This window comes from Hibiscus syriacus, unplaced genomic scaffold (assembly GCF_006381635.1).
Source record: "Hibiscus syriacus cultivar Baekdansim isolate YM2019G1 unplaced genomic scaffold, ASM638163v2 tig00112800_pilon, whole genome shotgun sequence".
Lineage (NCBI taxonomy): Eukaryota > Viridiplantae > Streptophyta > Magnoliopsida > Malvales > Malvaceae > Hibiscus > Hibiscus syriacus.
Window position 1 is genome coordinate 349,774 of NW_024063403.1, and position 18,979 is coordinate 368,752.

At 34.7% G+C, this 18,979-nt stretch overlaps 2 protein-coding genes and 2 pseudogenes across 2 annotated transcripts; 3 read left to right on the forward strand and 1 right to left on the reverse strand.

Moving 5' to 3' along the window:
- The first annotated feature begins 142 nt into the window (after positions 1-142).
- Positions 143-3,056, forward strand: LOC120183568 (annotated as a pseudogene).
- A 1,326-nt stretch (positions 3,057-4,382) lies between these two features.
- LOC120183626 lies at positions 4,383-7,385 on the reverse strand. The gene is made up of 9 exons (XM_039188300.1): positions 6,986-7,385; positions 6,689-6,892; positions 6,557-6,614; positions 6,305-6,367; positions 5,735-5,810; positions 5,367-5,482; positions 4,992-5,081; positions 4,777-4,908; positions 4,383-4,632 (listed from the first exon to the last, which is right to left on the reverse strand). Exons 1-9 carry the CDS (start codon positions 7,318-7,320, stop codon positions 4,498-4,500), a joined length of 1,209 nt encoding a protein of 402 aa, XP_039044231.1. The 5' UTR covers positions 7,321-7,385; the 3' UTR covers positions 4,383-4,497.
- Positions 7,386-9,814: 2,429 nt separating this feature from the next.
- Positions 9,815-12,459, forward strand: LOC120183569 (annotated as a pseudogene).
- A 2,613-nt stretch (positions 12,460-15,072) lies between these two features.
- On the forward strand, positions 15,073-18,486 carry LOC120183570 (agamous-like MADS-box protein AGL65). Its single transcript, XM_039188249.1, has 6 exons — positions 15,073-15,279; positions 15,387-15,446; positions 15,763-15,781; positions 15,886-16,031; positions 18,119-18,215; positions 18,463-18,486. Exons 1-6 carry the CDS (start codon positions 15,095-15,097, stop codon positions 18,484-18,486), a joined length of 531 nt encoding a protein of 176 aa, XP_039044180.1. The 5' UTR covers positions 15,073-15,094.
- The last annotated feature ends 493 nt before the right edge of the window (positions 18,487-18,979 follow it).

The following is an 18,979-nucleotide window of genomic DNA, read 5'->3' on the forward strand; positions in this document are numbered from 1 at the left end:
AGTTAATAAAATTATTAGACGTACCAAATCTCATAAACTATATCATTTCCCCCCTATAAATAGTTAGCTAGCCTCTCAGTTTGGGCACACCAACACCATCCCGCTTACTCATTCATAGCTATACCTATACGCCTATACAAATATGGCTTGTGAGCGAACTGGGTACCGTAAACCGTCGAGAGTTGGGATCATCGGTGCTGGTATCAGCGGCATAGCCGCCGCTAAACAGCTCTCCGATCACAATCCCGTCGTTCTGGAGGCCACCGATTCGATAGGTGGCGTTTGGAAACATTGTTCGTTCGCTTCCACCAAGCTCCAAACGCCCCGATGCGATTTCGAGTTCTCGGATTATCCGTGGCCCGAGAGGGACAATTCCAGTTTCCCTACTCACCTCGAGATCCTAGACTACTTGCACGGTTATGCTACGCAATTCGACGTGTTGAAGCACGTGAGGTTCAATTCGAGGGTCGTCGAGATTCGTTACGTTAGCGCCGAACGAACGATGAATATCGACACGATGACGGCCGGTACCGGAGTATTCAAACCTCTTCTGAGCGGTCGTCCTGTGTGGGAAGTCGCCGTGGAAGCGCATCCATCGAAGACCGTTGAGGTTGTTCCTTTAAAACTTATCATATAACTTATTTAGAAATCGTTGATTACTTGTGAGATTGAATGAATAATATCATGGTGCATGCAGTGGTACGAGTTTGAATTACTGGTGGTATGCATCGGAAAATACGGCGACGTGCCGCGAATGCCGGTTTTCCCTCCGAGCAAAGGCCGAGAAATTTACGGCGGCAAAGTGATGCACACCATGGAGTATTCTAAGCTCAATAAAGAAGCCGCCCGGCAGTTGTTGAAAGGCAAGAGAGTCGCTGTTGTTGGCTACAAGAAATCCGCCATTGATTTGGCTACTGAATGTGCCGAGGCAAACCAAGGTATTCATATACATGCACATGTATGTTTAATAATTTAAGTAAAGATTAGGTTAAATTAAGCATTTAATACCTAAATTATTAGTTTTGATCCATTTTAGTATCTAGACTTTTATTCTTTTTAAATCACATCTAACATTTAGTTTTATTTCATTTTAGTACTTTGCCGTTAAAAATTTAATAGCGCTGCATTTTTTTACGGTTAAATCACATCATTCATCGCTCAACTAGCTTTTCACTCCTATTTTGGTATTATAGTTTAAAAATTTAAATTTAACTACTCAACTTTCAAATTGCTCCTATTTTAATCACTCTAATTTATTTTATTAATAATTTTGTGACATGATATTTTTATTATTTTATTAATATACAATTAAAAATAAAAAAAAATTAAAGTTGGAGTGATTAAATTAGGAGTACTTTGAACGTTAAGTAATTAAATTAAAAAATTAACTTTAATGACCAAAATAGGAGTGATAAGATAGTTGACTAATGAATTATGTAATTTGCCCATAAAAAAAGTGCCTTGTAAATCATCCGTTAAGTTTTTTATTTGTAAGGTACTAGAACGAAATAAAAAATAAATGTTAGGTATGATTTTGAAAAAATTGAAAGGTTAGATACTAAAATGAATCAAAATTGATCATTCAAGTACTAAATTATTGATTTACTCTAAAGATTAATCTCGTCAAGTTGAAAAAAAAAACTATAAATTATCATGTATGATTGATTCAGAAATAGTCGTAAAATAGACATTGATGATTGGTTTTTATAATACTACTAATTTAGTACCTAAACTATTAATTTTAGTATGTTTTAGTAGTTAAAAGTTTATTTTATTTCAAAATCATACATAATATTAGTTTTTGTTTTATTTTAGTACACATTGTTAAAAATATACTGCGTTTAATACTTAAACTATCAATTTTGGTCGGTTTTTGTACCTAAACTTTCAATATATTTCAAAACTTAACGTCAATCTTTGAACAAAGGAACTAAAGCGAAACAAAAACTAAACTTTAGATATGATTTTTAAAAAATGAAAGTTTAGGTATTAAAACGGACCAAAACTAATCATTTAGCTATTAAACACGTAATTTACCCTTTTCTTTTCGTACAATCACTTTTATTAAAAAAAAAACAGGGGCAGATGGTCAACCTTGTACAATGGTGATAAGGACATTACATTGGACGGTCCCGGCTTACTGGATTTGGGGTTTGCCATTTTCCCTGTTTTATTCAACAAGATCCTCTCAGTTTCTCCATCAAAGGCCGAACCAAGGGCTGATCAGGAATTTGCTCTGCCCTCTTTTGTCTCCCCTGGTAACACTTTTTAGTACATTTTTTCTAGAGTTAATTGCACAATACGTCCTCGAACTTTAATCTGGATCATAATTACTTCCTTTTCTTTTACCGAAGAGGAAAGCAGTTTCCATGTTCATAGAGTCGTATTTAGTATGGAAGCTTCCATTGGATAAATATGGACTAAAACCAGAACATCCATTTGAAGAAGATTATGCATCTTGCCAAATGGCCATCCTGCCCGAGAATTTCTTCTCGGAGGCAGACAAGGGGAAGATCATGTTCAAAAGAACGCCCGAGTGGTGGTTTTGGAACGAAGGACTCGAGTTCGAAGACGGCACCAAGCTCGAAGCCAACGTCGTGCTACTCGCCACCGGTTTCGACGGCAAGAAGAAGATCCGGGATTTACTGCCGCATCCTTTCTCGAGCCTCGTAACAGACTCATCGGGGATCATGCCGTTGTATAGGGGAACCATCCATCCCCTGATCCCGAACATGGCGTTCGTGGGGTACGTCGAGAGCGTGGCGAACCTGCACACGGCCGAGCTGAGGTGCACGTGGCTCGCGAGGCTCGTCGACGGGATGTTCGAGCTCCCGAGCATCGGGAGAATGCTCGAACAAACGGGGGAAGAAGCGGAGATCATGATGAAAACGACTCGGTTCTACAAGAGGCATTGCATTTCGACGTTTAGTATTAATCACAGTGATGAAATCTGTGAAGAGATGGGGTGGAAGTCTTGGAGGAAGAACAACTGGGTGTCGGAAGCTTTTGCTCCTTAAAACAGTCAAGATTATGGAGGAGATAAACAAAAGATTTAACAAAAATTAGGCTAAATCTATAAATAATAAAGCAAGTATTGTACCCTTTGTTGCAGTGATCATATGACAAACTTTTCATCTATCTTAATGATATGCTGAGAATTAATGAGAAAAAAAAATACGAAATACATTAATTTTTAGGTTACGAAATTAAATATTAGACAATTATTTTGAGTAAAAAATATTTAAATACCTAAATGAAAAAAATGAAGGGTAAAGTATATAAATGGTCCCCGACTATAAGACGTTACTTTTTAAGTCTCATGACTATTAAAAGTTATAGAATGGCCGCTCGAGTATTCATCGTGTTCCAAACTCGTCATATTCCGTTAAAAAATTGATGACAGTTTGAGCTGGACGTTAACCTGCTGACTAAGATATGATATAATATGATCTCAGAATCTTAAACGACTATCATATCCCCAACTAGCAGGTTAACGTCTAGCTCAAACTACAATAATTTTTTTAGCAAAAAGAACCAGTTTGGAACACAAAGAGTAGTCGAGTGACCATTTTGTAACTTTTAATAGTCAGAGGGCTTAAAAAAGTAACATCATATAGTTAGGGGATCATTTTATAGCTTTTAATAGTCGGATCACTCAATAAATATCAAAATATATGCAAATATATAAAGAAAATTGTTGATATTGGGAAGAAAAAAAATCATTAGTTGATAGGGACATTTATGTTAGCTTCCACAAGTATGGGAGAAGGAGGATTAATCAAAATAAAAGGTTTAATTATGTTCAGGTCCTCAAAATTCTTCAAGCTTTTAGACGTATATCATAAATATACACACACTGGTCAAAGCGAGCACAAAAAGCACGCCTAGGTTTATTTGATAAGAGAGCATCAGTCATTTAACACGATGTATAGATCGAAGTACACCGGAATAAAGTATGCAGAAGTACCAATCAACAAGAAATATTCAAACTTAAATGTATTCTCCAACTAGCGAATAAACCGAGTTAATTTAAAGGATCATAGCCTTTTTGGAACACATCCTCTCCGAGAGTTCAGAAAAATAGCTGTTAAGAGGGCGATAATCAAAGCTAAAAGGAAAGTAGTTTTCATAAACCAGTATATATGCATTTAGAAATAATATTCACAGGCTAGAGAAGTTTTTTCCATTGATTTCATAGATTAGGAATCGAACTAGAAGCGATTTGGCTAACGGAATTCATACTATGTATATTCAAGCAAGAAAAGTATATCCGATGAAAGGTTCTGTTGGGGGGGTGCATTTATATTCTTATTTGATCCGTTTGTAGTCTAAAGTTCAATTCCTATTTTTCCTTTGTTGGTACATATGAAAGTTCATTGAGCTTGACTATACACATGGAGCTATCTAATTTTCAACTCCTTGTTCCTCAATACTCTCATTATAATTTCAATAAACTGTGTGCCTGCACAGAATCAACTTACGATCGAATTTCAGCAGTTACTCCTCAAAACGCCTGAACCAATCAGAAATTGTTCTAGAGAGCGCTTTGGTTTCACTCAGTGAAAGGGTCTTAAGTCCCTGAGCAATAGCATCTGCCGGAGTGTATACATAACCCGCTTGCCATTTCGGTTCCTGATCAAGCAAAATAAATTGAACATATAAGTTCAAGACACCTCTCGTTGTGAACATGGAAACTCAGTATTACCAATGCTCTCCACACAGACAAATGCATATAGAAAGTGAAAGACAGAAAGAGATGAGCTTTGCATGTCATACCGGCACACATGGTGTTATATGGTTGCCACTTAATTGCACCTTTTCGAGTGTCCCACCAATAGAGTCCACACGAGGCTTCAATGCCTCTTCGAGGAGATCAGTTTCATCAATCGTGTCCGAGTTGAACTTCACCTACAAAAAGGAGATCCAAAAGAATAAACACAAAAGCAACTTACATTATCTAATTAACAAAATAGAGAGGACAAAATATATACCAATAGTGTGTGTTGGACGTTGTATTTGTTCTTGCAACATTCACGGTTCTCAGAAGGTGTTGGCCTGAACTCTGATACCCCTTCCGTGACCTATAAAAGAAACAAGATTACAATGCCAAAGTGAAAAACTAGAGTACACCAGTTCAGGGGAGTCTATTCAGACTAGCAAATCGGCATTATCCTCATTTTTTTACATGCATTTGTATTTGCTCAAGTAAGATTATAATCACAAACTCCAACTTGGAGTCTCATCCACTAGAATAGGCAAAACACAATAAGTTGATATTCTGCATGGCACAGAGAAGAGGGAACCAAATACAATGTGAGCCACTTCATGTATTAACTCATACAACTTTTTAATCGACTGGTACATACCTGACCAAAAACGGAAGGCAATTGATCCACAAATTTGGTGAACGAGACTGGGGCTTCTTGGTCTCTTTCAGGTATCATTGATCCAGCCATGCCAATAAAAATCTTCCATGCATCATCTGCAGTGTTTGCAATGGAAAAAGTACATCCAAAACCAAAATGGTCATATTATTTTGGCATACAAAAGGATAAGGTGTAGACTAAGAAGGACACACATCATAAAATCAGGTTACAGTTTGAATTTGTCCCGGTTTACTACAGTAGAAGACATAATTCCATGATTCCAAAAGAAAAAGACTAAGTTGCAGAATAGCACCAAATTAATAATATACGAGCAAAAGTCAGTGAGCACGAAAGAGGATTTAATTTACCTGAAGCACTCCTAGCCATTGCATAAACAGGAGATGCTTCTACGATTGGCATCATCTGCCTCACTAGAGGACCCAACTGCAAAGTACGATCATCACATTTACCGTCAAATGGTTCATTAGACTAACATGTCATGGCAATGACTAATGAGATTCATACAGTCACTGTGCGTGCAAACTTATGAACAACATCATACATCTCAGGATGATCCCAAGAAAACGAGCCTTGTTAACAACATGAGACACTTAATGGAACATCACAAATAAATTTAGTTGATCCCAAGAAAACCAGCCTCATTAATGAATACATTATAGCTAATACTTTCCCAAAAAAAAAAAAAAGCTCTGTTTCTAACAAACCTGATAATATTCAATAACTTCCATCATCTTTTACGCCCGCAATATATTAAAGAAGTCAACTAGATTCATATAGTTAATAAAGGAAAAAACCACTGAAGATAAAAAACTAATAAATTTGAGCAAGTCTAAGGCAAGAAGATTAAACATATACCCTTAGGTAAGTGTAAATTTATAATCAATATGCAGGGCTTTTCATAAAATAAAGATTATTACCTGCTCAAAATATGGCACCGCCTCTGTCGCTGACATGTTGCTGTATGAGATTATGGCATTAGCCTTCCACAAGAGATAACATTCTTTGTCACACTCCAGGAACTACTGAACCTAATAATAATTTACACTATCTAAAACTTCATAAATCTACATTTTGCCTACAAAAACTAAATGTAAAATCAACTACTTCAAAACTGCAACCAACAAAGAAAGCTTCAAAGGTTGAAAAAAGATGAAGAAAAAGAAACAAACCTTCGGTATATTCTCAGAGAAATAACTTCCTATGAGTACTTGAAGAAGAGCACCATTGCTGCATTTATCATATGAATAAAAAATTTAAGCGTTATTAAACAAACATTAAAAAAACCACCAAGAAATACTTACCTGTGACCAACCGAGAAAATTGGAAGGCCAGCAAGATCAGCAGGAGTTAGATTAGCATCTGGGTATCCAAAAGCAAGAATATTGTCCAAGCAAGCATTGAACCTCTCGTACACTTGATTAGCAGCTTGTTCATGATCAAATGTGACATTGTACGGCACAGATATAATAAAAAATCCTTTCTTGGCCAAAAGCTCAATCAAGTAACTAAACAAACAAAACCCAAACCCAAAATCAGCAAAGGGACCTATATTTTTCACTCCACAATGAAGGGGGAAAAACAAAAACCAAAATGGGTACCTGTAAGTAACTTCGGGGACAGCTCCAATGAAAGCACCGCCCAAGAACTTGATGATTGCACGTGGCTTCTTGTTCCCTGATGGGGGTATGATCAAACAAGAATCCAACCTTTTGTAAATCCTATCAGGGGTGATGTTATTGAAATTTGACATGGAGGGAGCACTGTTAATGAACCCAAAGCTGCTTCTTTGGCAAATAAAGTCATTGGAAAACGGGCGGGGAACAAACAGAGTTCTTTTAGGATACTTGTAAGAGGGAAGAGTCGAGGGTGTGAAATTCTTCGGGCAAAGCAAGCTTAGTTGTGCGCCAGTGATTGACGAGGTAGCTAACTCCATGTGTGCTTTGTAAAATTTTTGCAGGGAAACTGGACGCAAAGCCACAAAATTTCGGTATTTTGATTAGCGGGCGAAGAAAATGAGCCAATTGGGAAAATTTATGCTGATCGTTGAGCCACACGATTCAGCATTAAATTTATAGATTTATGCTGGAAATGGCCTATTGGGGCGAGCATTGGCTTTGCCTAAGCTTGGGTTTGTGAAATTCGGTACCTTTGGGCATCCAAAGATTGGGTTGTGAAGTTTTGGCCCACTTTTGACACCAACTTTCAGTATTGGATAAGAGTATTATACAATGTATTATAGTCTTGAATTTTTAAAAGGGAAAATTACGCGTTTAGTATTTAAATTATTAATTTTGGTCTCTTTAGGTATTCAAACTTCTAATTGTTTTTTCAAAATTATGCCTAAAGTTTAGTTTTTGTTTCATTTTAGTATCCCGCCGTTAAAAACATTAATTTTCGAAAAGATTGAAAGTTTAGGTAATATGGGCCGAAACTAATAGTTTAGGTACTAAACGTGTTAAGTTTTAAACGAGATACTAAAATGAAATGAAAACTAAACATCAGATATGATTTTGAAAACAAATGAAAGTTTAGGTATTAAACTAGACCAAAACTAATATTTTAGGTACTGAATGCATAGTTTACCCTTTTTAAAATGGATAAGAAAGTTTATTATAATATAAAAGAGTTAATTGTACTACATATCCATAAAATATGATCCTCGTTCTAAATTAATCTCTTAAACTTTTGAATATTCTAATTCCATCTCCAAACTAGGATTCTCATTCTAAATTGATCCTTAAACTTGTAAACATTTTAAATTCATCATCAAACTACAACCTTCATTCAAATCAACCCCTAAACTTTTGAATGTTCCAAATATATCCCTAAACTTTTGAATGATTCGGGGGTTGCTACTGGAATGTTAAAAAACATAGGGACTAATTCAGAATGAAGATTATAGTTTGAAGATGAATTTAGAATGTTCAAAAGTTTGAGAATCAATTTAAAATAAGAGTCATATTTTGGTGATGAAATTGAAATATTCAAAAATTTAAAGACCAATTTAGAATGAAGATAACAGTTTAATGACATATAATGCAATAAACCAAAGTCTAACTTATATTAGACTTAGGAAGCACTTGTTAAAAGTGGTAAGCATGTTGATATCACTTAAGCAATATTTCGGGTTCGAGTTAATCAAGATGAAGTCCTAGAACCGGAAGGGCCACGAAGCCATGGATTTAACAAAGTGAAGCATCCGAAAAGAGACTTTCCATGAAAGATGAAACCTTTATAGACCAAACACATACCCTAGTTTGAAAGTACGCTCAACATTCCTTTTGGGCTGGAATCTCTCTCTACACGTAATCATCTCCACCAGTCTCACTCTATACCTTTCTTGGTTTACAAAGCCTCTTCCCGTAGGTCTTTGGTTTTTTAAGTAATATACCTAACTTTCATTATATGCTAAACTAGGGTTAATTGTACCAAGTGACTTCCGTTTACATCATTTCATCAATCTAACCATCGATTTAAACATTACATGGTAGTTTAAATCTGATATGCATAAATTAATAAATATTCTTAAATATGTGTGATTCAAGTTAGCATTCAATGTTAAAACACAGCTAGATCTATAGGATGATTTTATTGGAGCAATACTTTGGCTCAAGGATTCGATTCAAACTTTTTAAAGATTAGTGACTAAGGTAGAATCCAGTCTATAATCAAGGGATATCTGACGCAATTAACCCCTTCAAACAATGTTAATTAACCAGTGATGGACTGGGGGTGGTAGAGGGCAACCGAGACTGAAAATTTCAAATTATCGTATATTCTAGATGTTTATTCGTTTTTTCTGTTGATAATATGTTTTTGTCCTTTAAAATGTTATAAGTTCGCATCGTATAAAATATTATAAAGGGCAAATTATGTATTTAGTACCTAAACTTTTATTTTTTTCAAAATCATACATAACGTTTAGTTTTTGTTTTATTTTAATATATGTCGTTAAAAACTTAAAGCTTTTAGTACCTAAACTACTAGTTTTGGTACGTTTTAGTACCTAAACTTTCATTTTTTTTCTTCAAAACTTAACGTTAAATTTTGAACACGGATACTAAAATGAAACAAAAACTAAACATTAGGTATGATTTCAAAAAAATTGAAAGTTTAGTTACTAAAACGAACTAAAACTGATAGTTTAGGCACTATATACAAAATTTACCCTATTATAAATTTGTTCCTTGACATAAAATAATACGTTACTCCATGTCATGTGAAGATTTCAAATGTGAGTTTTCCCTTGGAATCCAGTTCCTTGTTGAGCCTTTCATGCAAATCCCTTGCCTTTCTTTCCCCATCGCTAAAAGCACATTTTTCTCCACCTCATAGAGCCTTTAAACCCCAAACTGCTGCATATATAAGCACATGCAAGCAACCCTAAAGAAGAACACCTCCCCGGATTTCGATCATCATTTCCAAAAATGGGTCACATCGATTCGTTTTTGTTCGTTTTTCTTTGCCTTTTGGGGTACGTGGAGTTGGCCAAGGGTGGCTCGGGGCTGGCAAGCAACTGGGGGCTGCAATCGACGCACCCTTTGCCACCGGACATAGTGGTGAGGCTGTTGAAGGACAATGGGTTCAACAAGGTGAAGCTGTTCGAAGCTGATCCTGGTGCACTCAAAGCTCTCGGCAGATCAGGCATCCAGGTCATGGTTGGCATACCGAATTACATGTTGGCTTCGCTTGCGAGTGGTGTGGGAAATGCTGAGGCATGGGTCCAACAAAATGTTTCCAACTACATCTCCAACCACGGAACTGATATAAGGTACATGAAACAAGTAGTTTTTACGTTAGTTTTTCTTAGGGTAAATTATGTATTTAGTACCTAACTATCTTTTTTGGTCCGTTTTAATACCTAAACTTTCAATTTTTTCAAAACCATACCTAACGTTTAGTTTTCATTTCCATTTAGTACATGCGTTAAAAACTTAACGCGTTTAGTACCTAAACTATCAGTTTTGGTCCGTTTTAGTACATAAATTTTCAATCTATTCAAAACTTAATGTTAAATTTTGAACGGGGTACTAAAATGAAACTAAAGCTTTTAACGACGGTGTACTAAAATGAAACAAAAACTAAATGTTGGGTATGATTTTAAAAAAAATTAAAAGCTTAGATACTAAAACGGACCAAAATTGTTAAATTAGGTACTAGACGCATACTTTACCTTTTTTATTAATCTATGTACTATATGCAGGGACGTAGTCAGATGCAACTTCAAAGATAAATATAAATAAGAATAAAATGGTAATTAGAGTCTGATTGTTAAACCATAGATTTAAAATTATATATGGAGGGGTTTTAATATGGTTTGTTTAATTTTGAAATTTAAAGGAACCTAAAAGTATTTAAACCCAAAAAAAAATAGGTCAAGGCTTAAATTATCTAGTTTTAAAACTAAGAGGGACTTTAAAAGCAATTGTACCAAAAATTGGGGGCTAAGATCTATTTCAACTAATTTCAAAGCTAAGAAGACCTAAAAAAACAATTGAATCCAAAGAACTAAGAAGGACCTAAAAGCCAATTAAACCTAATTTGTTAGGGGGCATGACTCTTCCCACATTATACATAGATCTATGTCTAACTTGTAGATTTAATCTTTATAATTTGAACATTTTTAGTCTTCATAATTTTTAAATCTTTCAATATTGACGTGAAAAAATATATGTTAAATTTGTTTAAAATTAAATTCTACTATTAATCATTGCATTATGTATAAGTTGTAGATTTAATTTTTGTTCTTCAACTAAACTTTAAATATGGTTTTGAAACAATTGAAAGTTTATGTACTAAAACGGATCTAAACTAATAGTTTAGATACTAAATGTGTATTTTACCCTTTAAAATTTGATGATTGGATCACTAATATACGTATATGCTGACAACGACGAAGGTCGGTAGCCATAGGCAATGAACCATTCCTACGTGACTACAAAGATCAGTTCGTGAATACAATATTCCCAGCCCTTGAAAACATTCAAGCAGCTCTTATCAAAGCCGGGCTAGGCAAGCAAGTGAAGGCAACCATCCCGATAAACGCCGATGTCTACCAGACTGACTCCGGCCTACCCTCCGGCGGCTATTTCCGACCGGAACTCCAAAATCTAATGATGAACATCATCAAGTTCCTTCAAGACAATGGTGGCTTCCTCACCATCAACATCTACCCTTTTCTTAGCATGAAAGCAGACCCCAGTTTCCCCAAAGAATATGCTTTCTTCAACAACACGGCTAAGCCAGTGGTCGATGGTTCCATCGTTTACACCAACGTGTACGATGCTAATTTCGATACCCTCATTGCGGCTCTCGAGAAAAATGGCTTCGGACACATGCCGGTGGTCATCGGTGAAGTTGGCTGGCCGACGGATGGTGATCCGAGCGCGAATGTCGATAACGCCAAGAGGTTTAACCAAGCGCTTTTGGACCGTATAGTACAAGGCCAAGGCAGTCCGAGGAGACGAACGCCGCCGGATGTTTATATCTTTTCGCTCATCGACGAGGACCATAAGAGCACACTGCCGGGAAATTTCGAGAGGCACTGGGGTATCCTCAAATACGACGGTGGAATCAAGTATCCTTTGGATATGGGAAACGGACGAGCCGTCGTGCCGGCCAAAGGCGTCAAGTATTTGGCCAAGCAATGGTGCGTGATGTCGCCTTCTGCCGGCGGCGTCTCGGACCCCAACACACGTTGACTCAGAGCATCACTTACGCCTGCGAGAACGGCGATTGCACCAGCCTCGGCTCTGGCTCTTCGTGCGGTAATTTGGACGCCCAGGGCAATGCTTCTTATGCATTCAACACGTACTTTCAGACCATGAATCAGAGCAAGGGTGCGTGTAATTTTAACAACTTGGCTGTCATTACAACCGTTGATCCGTCGAAGCCGCCTTGTCGGTTCGAGATCATGATCGACACCAGAAAACAAAAGAATGCGGCATCTCCTCCGACCGTCTACAGATCTTCGGCTGCGAAAATCCAAGGCATATTAGCGGCCTGGATTCTGGGTTTAGTTATTTGTGGTGTTCATTGATTTAAGTTCTTTGCTGGCAATCGCCACTTTCATTTGAGGTTATTTTTCTTCTTAGAATCCAGATTTTAAACTTGTTTTCATATTGTAAATTAACCATTTATTATTATAATAAAATTCATTATCAAATTTGTGTCGATATATTTATCATGTCGAAGTGACAAGTTCTAATAAAAAGATATATTTTATTAGAACTCGTTATGTCCACGTGACGAGTTCTAAGTCATTGTAACAAATATCGTAGATCCCAAATTAATTTTGGAGATGGCCTAATGACTCAATTTTTTTACCCGCTTATAGGGGTAAGTGTTTGATCGAGTCGAATCGAGTCAAGTCAAGAAATTTTGAGTTATTCGAGTTGATGAGTCATATTTTATAACTCGGAGTTGAGTCAAATTTTTGAATTTCTATTTAAATTTAATTATAAATATTTACAATATTATGACATTATTTGATTCTCATTTAAATGGTATTTTATAATCATATATATATATATATATAACAGGATTATAATATGAAAACATGGAAGGTATTCACAATCTTATTTGATTCCCATTTAAATAATCATGTCTTTAGAATTAGCTGATTCGGGAACATTTAGGATTCTAATATAACATGTAGGTATTCAGGATCTTTTATATCAGATTTTACTAAGGTTCGAATATAACTAGAGTGATTCTATTCTTTTAGGCCATTAGAGACATTTTAGTCATTTTAGCTACCGATGAAATTCTTAATAAAATTAACCCAATAAGGGTAAAATAGAAATTCTCAGTATCTCAAATTCTCCCGATTTCGAGTCAAATCGAGCTGACATATCTCAATATTTCGATACTTGCCAATCGTTCGGACCAATATATTTTCAAGAATATTCACTAGATAATACTGCTTGTACTAGTTGGACTGACTACCACTAAAATCTTCATTGAAAATATCTTGAAGGGACGAACATATATTTCGATAATATTATTTAATTTTGTAATGTAGACATATCTAGAATGACTGACGTGCTTGATTCTTGCTTCATAACTTTTAGGGCGGTACATCACTTAGGCTTATCTGGGTTCCAGAGTTTATTCAGTGACATTCACTTGTTACTCTTCAATAAGGGTGTTTAGGTCATTTCAGTTATTGAGGTTACTTTAATCATTTAGAGGCTCAAGGGTATTTTGGATAATGCGAGGTCCAAAGGCATATTGGTCATTTTAGAACTGAAGGTTTATTTTTTCAAATAGTTCATATACATGCGGTACTTCCAATAAATTGGTTTTTTGATAAATCTTCTGAAATCATAATATCCCAGTAAGTTACAATCTCGAAGGCTAGAAATCGATTACTCGAATTTTCCAATCAGGTCATGAATTTAACTGACATTTTCGTATTTCTATCCAGCCAAAAATGAATTTTGAGGTCATTTCCAATATCAAGGGAGATTCGATTTTTTTCATACCAAGGGTATCAGTCCTTTCATCCAATTTTTTTCATATGCATTACTTCTCGTAAATTTGTCTTTCTGTATTTACTCAAGATTCAGGATTCTACGTTCTTTTCCATCTTAGGAGTCATAATCAATTATCTGAATGTTTCTAAATCAAACAAGCACTTAATAGGTGAATTCAATGGTTTAATCGGGTCAATTATACCTTTCCAAGGTTATTTTACACTTTTGGGCACAATTCTCGTCTTTTTACATCATAAGGGTATTTTACCTAGCAAGAGTATTTTCATAATTTCTTTTTCGAGTATTTTCATAATTTCATTTTCAAGTATTTCCGACATTTAACCTTTTTACAGAAGTAATCAGAATTTACGGATTCTTAAGTTACTTGAATTACCAATTAACCACTGAATTTGAAATTATTTCTTGTTAATATTCTAGTTCCTTACATGAATCAATCGAATCTTATTCAATTTACCGTCTGTCTTTATACTGTATTCAATATTACTTTTAAAAATCCTCAATAAGCACGAGACTGATCATTTTCATTCATGTAATTATCAATTATCAACGAGTACGATAAAACATTCAAAAGGTTAAACGACCTAAAATGTGCAAAAAGACAAATAAAAAACATAAAAATAGATGAAAACGTGCTATAAAAGCAGACTTATTGAAAATTGAAAGCAATAAAAATAAACCGGACCCGACCAGACCCGACTTCGGAGACAAGTAAAGAGAACTTAAAATTTTCAGCTATTGTCATGCAACTCTACCGGGATTGCTCTTGTGTTCCTCTGCATTTTAATTGCAGCAATAGATGAAACACTTGCAAAACTAATTCGATTCGATTTCTCGAAACAGGATCGAAGAATTCGGACCCGACTCGAGACCAAAAAGAAACCATTGACACCCTATTACGTTATCTTCACCTATCTCCTCCCTATATGGAAATACAAAAATACAGCAAACAGAAACAGACAAAGAAACCGATGAATTCCGCCTGTGTGTATTCAAATTTGGCAAAACCTGGGTTCCTTAAATGAAACATAAAGCACCCATTAATAAATGTGAAAATCATGTGACATTTAAGTGCCTAAAATCAGCTTTAGATTCTTCTAATTATTGTACCATAAATGGTTCCAACTCTCATTTACATATATCAACCACAGTTTCTCCACCAGAAAAACCATTAAAAAAAAACCCAGAAAAACAGAGATTAGTGGGGGAGAAATGGGAAGAAGAAAGCTGAAAATCCAGAGACTGGAGAGCATCAAAGCAAGGCAAGCGACGTATTCAAAGCGTAAAACTGGGATTCTTAAGAAAGCCAAAGAGATTTCGATCTTGTGCGATGTCGATGTTGCTCTGCTGCTGTTTTCACCTACCGATAAACCAACCCTGTTTGTTGGCCAAGAAAAGTAAAAAGAAAATTTCATTCTTTTTTTCGATTAAAATACCAGATTTGTCTTCCTTGTTAAAGCTCCATTTTCATTTTCTTTTTTACTTTTTAAATAACCAAAAACAGGAGATTGAGTGATGTTCTTGAGAGACTGTCGAAATCGCCATACGAGGAGATCGAAGAAAGGTATATAATATTTGTTAAAACAGTGGGTTAATTGTAGGTTTGATCCCTGAATTATACATTTTGTTCTCATTTTGATACCTAAACCTTTTTTCTTGTGCTCTCTTTGATGTTTAAATTATCATCCCGTCTCAATCTACTCAAAATGTTAACATTATTAAAAATATGATAATCTAAGTATCAAAATAATAAAAAAATTTGGTACGAAAGTGTGGAAATAGGTATGAGTCAGGGATTAAACTGTGAATAAAACCATATTCAATTAGCTTTTGCCGAGGGACTGACGGATTTTGATGGTGTATTTGTTTACTATCACCAGAAGGGCGTATACAATGCAGGTAGGTCGATATTCCCAATCCTCATTTGTTTTTTTTTATTTTAATTTTTTAGTTCTTAGTAATTCCAAATTAAAATTAATTTGTTTATTTTATTTTTAATGAAGATATTGAAGAAAATTTATGCAAATTCTGAGTCGGAATTTGTACAAAATAGCTCCTCACAAAATGCAAGTGATAATGCCCAGAAGGCACATGAAGAGCAACTGAGGGAGCTGAAGGAAAAATTGGCTGAGAAGAGCAAGATTCTAAGGTATGGAACTAATACTGGAAGGAGTAAATTATTAAAGTTCAAAATAATAGGGACTAATAAGATATTTAATCTAAAAATAGGACCAAAAATTAGACAGACAAAAGCCCTTCCTACTATCACATGGATTTTAATCGTGTAGGTAAACATCACATGTCAATATTTATGATTAAATCAACGTTTAAGATTTGAAAAATTCTCATAATGAACATTTTAATCATAGATGTAAGTGTCACGTATCAGGATTTATATACAGATTAATGTATAAGTTTTAGAAAAGTCTAATATTAAGATTTTACTTTGTTAAGAGAATATCACGTGTTAAAATTTATAAATAAGACAACACATAAGATTTAAGAAATACTAATAATCAATATTTTGATCGACTATGCAAATATCACGTGTCAGGATTTATACATGAATCGGTGCATAAGATTTGGAAAATCTAATCTTAAAACCTTACTTTATTAAGAGAATGTCACGTGTCAGGATTTATATACATATTAATGCTTATGATTTGAGAAATATAATATTAAGACTTTATTTTGTTAAGAGAATGTCACGTGTCCGGACTTATCCATAAATCGATGCATAAGATTTAGACAATCAAATCTTAAGATTTTACCTTATTAAGAGAATGTTACGTGTCGAGATTTATATACAGGTCAATGCATAAGATTTAGAAAATCTAGTATTAAGATTTTACTTTGTTAAGAGAATGTCACGTGTCAAAATTTATAAATAAGACACCACATAAACTTTAAGAAATACTAATAATTAACATTTTGATCATGTAAACAAATGCCACGTTTTGGGATTTATATATGAATCGATGCATAAGATAAATAAAATTTAGTCTTAGGACTAGGGCTGTAAATAAGACGAGACAGATCACGAGTTATTTGAGATCGACTCGATCAAGGCTCGATAAATACTCGGATCGAATGGACTCGACTCGAACTCGAGCTCGACTCGAGTTCTTAACGAGCTGAAACGAGCTACTCGATATTCGACTTGAAAAGCTCGTGAGCAACTCGAAAATATAATATATTAAGATTTTATTTTTAAAAAATAAATTAATAATAATATTAATATTTATGTATTGATTTTTTTTAAAAAAATACAGTAAGATTTCATGTATTTAAGTTTTATGTTCGAGTTTGAGTTTGAGGCTATAATCGAGTTAAGTTTAAGATTTTTTTTTTCATTTCGAGCCTTTTCGAGCTGCTCACGAGCTTTAGTTCAGGATTTTGAGTTCGAGTCGAGCTTGAAAATTTTAAGCTCGCGAGTTTTCGAGTCGAGTTGAGCTCCATTTCAGAGTTTTCGAGTCGAGTCGAGCTCAGCAATACTCGAGCTCGACTCGACTCGTTTACACCCCTACTTAGGACCTTACTCTATTAAGAGAATATTATGTGTCAAGATTAATTAATAAATCAATGCTTACGATTTAGAAAATATAGTATTAAGACTTTATGTTGTTAAAAGAATATTATGTGCCATGATTTATACATTAATCGATACATATGATTTAGAAAATCTAGTCTTAAGATTTTACTTTGTTAAGAGAATGCCACGTGTCAGAATTTACAAACAAGATAACAAATAAGCTTTAAGAAATACTAATAATTAACATTCTGATCATGTATACAAATGTCATGTTTTGAGATTTATACATGAATCGACGCATAAGATTTAGACAATTTAGTCTTAGGACCTTACTTTATTAAGAGAATATCGTGTGTCAAGATTTATATACAAATCAATGCTTATGATTCGGAAAATATAGTATTAAGACTTTATGTTGTTAAGAAAATGTTACGTGTCAGGATTTATACATGAATCGATGCATAAGATTTAGGAAATCTAATATTAAATTTTAATTTATTAAGAGAATGTCACATGTAGAGATTTATATACAAATAAGGTTTATGTACAAATCAACACATAAATCAATTTTAATTGTGTATTCAAATGCCACAATACTAATAATTAAAATTTTGTTTTTGCTATGAGAGTCTCACATGTTGAGATTTATGCACATAACACAGGAAGTATTTTAGTGATAAGATTTGGTGATGTTGAATTGATAGGGACTGGAAAGACCCAAGTAATGTTGAGGACCTGGCACAAATAAAGCTCATGGAAGAACACCTCATTTCATCCCTCAATGGAATCAGAAACAAGAAGGTTTGAACAAGCTTCCCTAAGTCTTCCAGTTTATTGACAGAGTCAATTAGCAATGGAGCAGCGAGCCAGAGAAGGAGGTTTAGAGGTGGGTTTCCAATGAACATATTTTTTTTACTGCCTTTTCAATTCTACGTAGAAACATACCAATCAAAGTTCAGTTTTAAATATAATTTTTTTTTTAAATCCGAACATAAGTCTAATTATTTATACAGATAACATATGTTTTTTTTATAAAAAAACTGTGCAGGGGAACGAGGGTACTGAAACTTAAGGATGATGGCATACCGAAGATATGTAGCAGCAATGAATGATACATGAAATGAAAGGATTATGATTTTCTTCAATTTAATAAGGTCTCTTTGCTTAGCTACAAAGCTGAGACAAGAATGAAAAAAACTTGGTCATTTGGCTTGTTTCATTTTGGATTTTGTTGAATTTTGGAATCGAAAACTGTCACAATTGAAGTCATAAAGACTGTTACAGTTTGTATTTGGTGTTAGTAATGCAAATATTAAGGTTTTTTTTAGGGTGTTGGTTATCCTTTATTAAGGCATTGGTTGGAGTGGGTAAATACATATTGATAATTGTATCCCTCTACCACTCCTATAAAAGAGAGAGTCCCTCTCTTTTATTATATATACAATCGATGATTTTTCGTAATTTCTTGGAAAATTTCTGGTCGAAGAGAGTAACACAATGGGTTCCACTCCCTTACTTCGGGTGTACGAGATTTGGAAGGTTGTGTTAACCTTGGGGGCAATGTC